The 4984-nt window shown below is 49.1% G+C and overlaps 2 protein-coding genes across 3 annotated transcripts in view; one reads left to right on the top strand and one right to left on the bottom strand.

Annotated features, from left to right (window-relative positions):
- Rsrc1 (arginine/serine-rich coiled-coil 1) overlaps positions 1 to 4984 on the bottom strand; it is a 273596-nt gene that overhangs the window by 253466 nt on the left and 15146 nt on the right. The window lies entirely within an intron of this gene.
- Shox2 (short stature homeobox 2) lies at positions 234 to 4977 on the top strand. Of its 2 annotated transcripts, none has more exons than XM_013016269.1 (4): positions 234 to 438; positions 2679 to 2736; positions 3006 to 3094; positions 4668 to 4976. In XM_013016269.1, exons 1-4 carry the CDS (start codon positions 271 to 273, stop codon positions 4959 to 4961), a joined length of 609 nt encoding a protein of 202 aa, XP_012871723.1. In that variant the 5' UTR covers positions 234 to 270; the 3' UTR covers positions 4962 to 4976. The 2 variants fall into 2 exon arrangements, with proteins under 2 accessions (XP_012871723.1, XP_012871724.1); XM_013016270.1 differs by having other exon boundaries at positions 235 to 438; positions 4704 to 4977.

The following is a 4984-nucleotide window of genomic DNA, read 5'->3' as shown; positions in this document are numbered from 1 at the left end:
TCCCCCGCAGAGGCGGCTCCGGTGCGCGTCCCGCACGCCCCGGCTCCCGGCGGGACAGAGGGGGGGGTTCGATTGCGGGGGGGGCGGGGGAGCATTCTCGATCCTTCCTGCAGACAAGCCTGGTAACGGGTTTGCTGTGCCGTGTGTTTTTTTGTCCTGTGTGCCGGTGTGTGGCCGGTGCGTGCGTGGGGCGATGCACGTGTGCTCCGGCCCGCGGCGCCCTCTCCAGTGTCCCCTGATCTGAAGGAGCGCAAGGACGATGCGAAAGGGATGGAGGACGAAGGCCAGACCAAGATCAAGCAGAGGCGAAGTCGGACCAATTTCACCCTGGAACAACTCAACGAGCTGGAGAGGCTTTTCGATGAGACCCACTACCCGGACGCCTTCATGCGCGAGGAGCTGAGCCAGCGGCTGGGGCTGTCGGAGGCCCGCGTGCAGGTACCCGCCGGGCCGGGCGGGACGGGAGGCCGCCGGGCGGAGGCTCCGCCAGGGAGGCTTCCGGGCGCCGAGCCGGGGAGGGGTGTCTTCGCTGGGTGTTGGGCTCCCCGAGGCAAACCTCAATCCTCCAGTCTCCAGCAACCCCCCATCTCCCCACATGTGTTCCCCGAAGAAGGAAGCAGTGCTGGGCTTGCTCCCAGAGTCTCTACCAAATGCACCCCGTTCGCCTCGCGCCGTCTTTAATGTGGTTTAATTCTAATGGGCCTACTTTTATAAGCCTTAAAAAAAATCCCACAGAAAATCGTTTTATCTCTGGATGCTTTAAAAAGTTCCCCTGAGTGTGTTCCTCTCTGGACGTGGAGTTCCGTCGAGGGTCTGCCCCGGGATGTAAGCTTGCCGAGCGGATATGCCAATTAGGTTTATAGATGTACGGACTATAAAGAAAATTAGTAACTGTTAAGCGCAGAAATTTACAGTCCGCTGGTGGAGGCTCCGTCTCAAACCCGGTGTGGAGCAGAGGAGGAGCAAGTGCGTTGGGGGTTCTGTTTTGTTCTGTGTTGACCAAGGCCAGGGACCTTAGGGCAGAGAAATTCCATTTTTACACGGTCTGAAGCCTCATCTCCAGCAAGTGCTCATCCCCCGCAAATTAGAATAGCCGCGGATTTTTCTTTATTGGTCGTTGAGGTGGATTGTAATCGCAAAAGTGGCTCTGGGAGGCCTCTGAGAGAGAAAATGATATGCGTCCGTGCATAGGATTCCAGGTTTATGGGAACAAATTTAAACGTTTCAGATTGTATTTCCGCTCAAATAATAAAAGAGGAGAAAATGATGGTCATTATTTGTTTGAACACATGGAGCAGTTTTAGGCTAGAATGCCTGCAGCTGTTCTAAAGTATGGCTGTAACAGATACTCCCGGGGTCTCTGGGCGCGGAGACGGCCATCTGTAGAGAACTAGGCGCAATTCTTTTGGGGGCTCCCCGGCATCTTGTAATAGGATCAGGAAGAAAGGTTGAAGGAGGAATAGAATAATAGGCGGCCGTGGTGAGCACGGTGTCAGACTCCCCTTGAAAGCCTTCCCTGCCTTTTGCTGTATGCTCAGACATCTCTGGAGGCTACCAAACCCCTTAACGCAGTGATGATTATTACAGGTCTGAGTAATAGTATCTCAATTCTAATTCTTGGGGGGGGGAGGCAAGAAGCCTCAGGCCATGGCAATGTCACAAAGGTTGTCATCCAGACACAAAACCCACCCCTTTATTATATTAAATAGCAGGGGCATTTTTGAAGATTCACATTCATGTGACACTTGCTTTCAAAAGTAGAACAGGAAAAGCTCTGAAACAATATTTTCCTTTCATGGGATTTTTTTAAAGCATTAATTTGTGAATCAGTCAATATGCTGTATGATTGGAATTCAAGTGTAAAAGTCAGCTTTATTTGAATCTTTAAAAATAATCTGTCATACTGCTTCTCTAAAAGTTGGCAATTATTTAAGAAGACCAAATTTAGTATTCAGGAGTTTCTAGAGTCAAGCTACATCCACCCCCCACTTTGGGGGAGGGCTGTTCTTTTTTCTTACTTAAGAACATTTTTGTTGGTCTTTCTTATTTAACTTTCAGTACTATCCCCCCCCATCTTCCCTACTGTCCTAACTGCAGGCAGTGCCTTTTCCTATAAAAGCAAATTAGATTATCATGATAATGACACAATTATTCTGCTGCTGGGTTACACTCTGCTGCACAGAAGAACACAGAAATCCTAAACTTCTTTGTTGTGAGGCTGTTATGACACTAATTACCTCTCCCTCCTTACAACCTACCCCCCCCAATAAAGTATTTGCTTTAGTGTTTGGTTTTTGTTCAGGATAAAGCTAATTAATATTACAGGCTATTACTGAGCCCATTCTTTTTAGGCCCTAAGTGGGCAAACATTTAAACCCATTATCACGTTGGTGTCAGGTACCAGGGAGCATCTGGGGCCTTGGGGATCCTAATGTGGAAGGATGAAACCAGGGCTAGAAGTAATTTATCAAGAAACAGTTCATATTTCAGTAGTGGGTGAAATCCTCCTATTTCTGAACCTCATTTACATTTTTAATTTTGGAAATTAGCGCTGTTTTATATAATCCATAGGTTGCTTGTTTGATGTTGAAGACCATGCCTAAAATGCTAGTACTCTAGTAACTTAAAACATTTTTGGGGTAGTAACATTTAGGGTTTTCCCCCCCTCCAATTTGTAGGTTTGGTTTCAAAACCGAAGAGCTAAATGTAGAAAACAAGAAAATCAACTCCATAAAGGTATGCTTCTTATAAGACATAAAACACTTACTATGCTAAGTAAAAAAGAGGTGGGGGTGGGAACGAGAGAGATCTTATTCCTTGAGTTAAGAAACTCCTCTGAAGACAGTTGCTGAAAGTTCTAAAGTTTAGAATAAATTTATTTTAATGATGGCAGCCATAGTGCAAAATAGCAGTCCAGTTCTAGTATGATCCTTTAGAATCTGGGAAACAAAGGTAGAAATGTTCCCTTCACGTTATAATTGTGTTCCCCTATTTTTTTTTTACAGGTGTTCTGATCGGGGCTGCCAGCCAGTTTGAAGCATGTAGAGTTGCACCCTATGTCAACGTAGGAGCCTTAAGGATGCCCTTCCAACAGGCAAGTTACAGCCTAGTACCAAAGCTGTTTCTAAATGTGAAGGGGTGGGGGGAGCCTCAATTCTTGCTTGGGCTGTTGAGCCCCCAATGCCCAGGCAGCTGGAGAATCGATTTCAAGATGATATAATGGGCCCACTCCCCTTTAAAATCCTATACAGTGTGGAGGTCTTGAATGCCTAGCCCTTCCTGTTTTCAAGAGAATCCCCAAAGGGGTCTGAGCGCAGCAACTGGTCTTTTTTAAAATGCAGTAAAGATTGCACTTGAGGAGGAGAAGGAAAAGCCTTTTGATTATGATTTTGTCAAATCTAATACACAGGTTAGTCCTAAAGTGTTTCTAAGGCAACCCTCTAAATATTATTTTTCTAGGTATTTCCCACCTCTTAGTCACTTTAAATGTCTCTGGTGGAAGAAAAATAAATACAAGTATTCCCAACTCAGACTTGTTTTTTAAAAGCTATCTCTGCAAACAAAGCTTTGTCTCTGATGGAAGGGAAAGCCTTGATTTTTCTAGGGCCACCCTACCCCAGCAATCCCTTTCTTGGCGGTGAAGAAGAAACCTGGAAGACCACATTTAAAAATGACAGCCTGGAGGCATGATTTAATCCTGGGAAATCCCTGCGCTCTGCACTCCCCACTCTTTGAGCCTCAGGGCAAATCCTTTCCCAACCAGCACCTGACCTTCCCCTTCCTTAGCCAGGACCCCCTGCCTTCTTTACTGGGCTGTGTTGTGGTGAGTTAGATGGTACCGGTCAGTGCCCTGGACTGGGGTGGACCCCTGCGGATAGCCCCATGCTTTCAGAGACAGTGTTGGGGAGACTTTAGCTTTATTAACACCACAGTCCTCTGGCATTCTCTAGTGGGGTTTTGAAATAGGAAAGGAGAATGGAGGAAGAGGAAGGGTAGAACTTAAAGAAGACTGGTCCTTCTTGGAAAGCCAAGATCCTCTGCCTAGCAGAAGCAGGACCTCCTGAGAGATGTTAGAGAGTCATGATTTCTGGCACCAAACGAAACCTTCTGATTCAGAATATGAATTTTAACAAGATGCCCAGGTATCCCCCCCCCTTTTGCTTCTATTGAAGTTTGAAGTCTGGGCCTCTTGCCTGTTCAGCGTGCTACGTGCCCAGCTGGAAGTCTCCCACTTGTGCCAGGCCCCCTTCCATGCACCCCTAGATCTTGTGACAGTCACATCTAGGAGTCCAGTGCACAGTTTCTCCAGATACACTGGAGATCCCCAAACTTCCCTAAGTGTGTGTGTGTGGGGGGGAGTTTTGTAGTTTGCTCAGTCCTGGGACAGAGTGGGCACCGCAGACCAGGCAGGTCACCTCTGACCTTTCCAGTATAGCGTGGTTATTTTGAGGTAGATGATGTCTTAGCACCACAAAGGAAGTCTCTTGCTTATTCTTAGATCTCCAGGATGGGGTGGTGGGGTGGGGTAGGGTGGGGCTGGGGGAGTCGGCCCCAGATTCAGTCAGGACAAGGAGACAGTCACCCTGGGTGGAAGCTTAGCCCAAGCCCCCTCCCCCGTCCCCGCCGGACGCCGTTAATGCTCTGTTTCTATTCTGTTGTCACCCTAGGATAGTCATTGCAACGTGACGCCCTTGTCCTTTCAGGTTCAGGCCCAGCTGCAGCTGGACAGCGCCGTGGCGCACGCGCACCACCACCTGCACCCGCACCTGGCCGCGCACGCGCCCTACATGATGTTCCCAGCGCCGCCCTTCGGACTGCCGCTGGCCACGCTGGCCGCAGACTCGGCGTCTGCCGCCTCGGTGGTGGCCGCCGCCGCCGCCGCCAAGACCACCAGCAAGAACTCCAGCATCGCCGATCTCAGACTGAAAGCCAAAAAGCACGCGGCCGCCCTGGGCCTGTGACGCCGCCGCGCGCGCCCTGCGCC

This window comes from Dipodomys ordii, unplaced genomic scaffold, assembly GCF_000151885.1.
Source record: "Dipodomys ordii isolate 6190 unplaced genomic scaffold, Dord_2.0 Scaffold30, whole genome shotgun sequence".
Lineage (NCBI taxonomy): Eukaryota > Metazoa > Chordata > Mammalia > Rodentia > Heteromyidae > Dipodomys > Dipodomys ordii.
This window is presented reverse-complemented; position numbering and strand designations above follow the sequence as displayed.

Coding starts and splice junctions, on each gene's coding strand:
- Shox2 (XM_013016269.1), top strand. CDS start 271: ATGGAGGACGAAGGCCAGACCAAGATCAAGCAGAGGCGAAGTCGGACC. Junction 2,737..3,005: donor AGAAAATCAACTCCATAAAG/GTATGCTTCTTA, acceptor TTTTTTTTACAG/GTGTTCTGATCGGGGCTGCC. Junction 3,095..4,667: donor TAAGGATGCCCTTCCAACAG/GCAAGTTACAGC, acceptor TTGTCACCCTAG/GATAGTCATTGCAACGTGAC.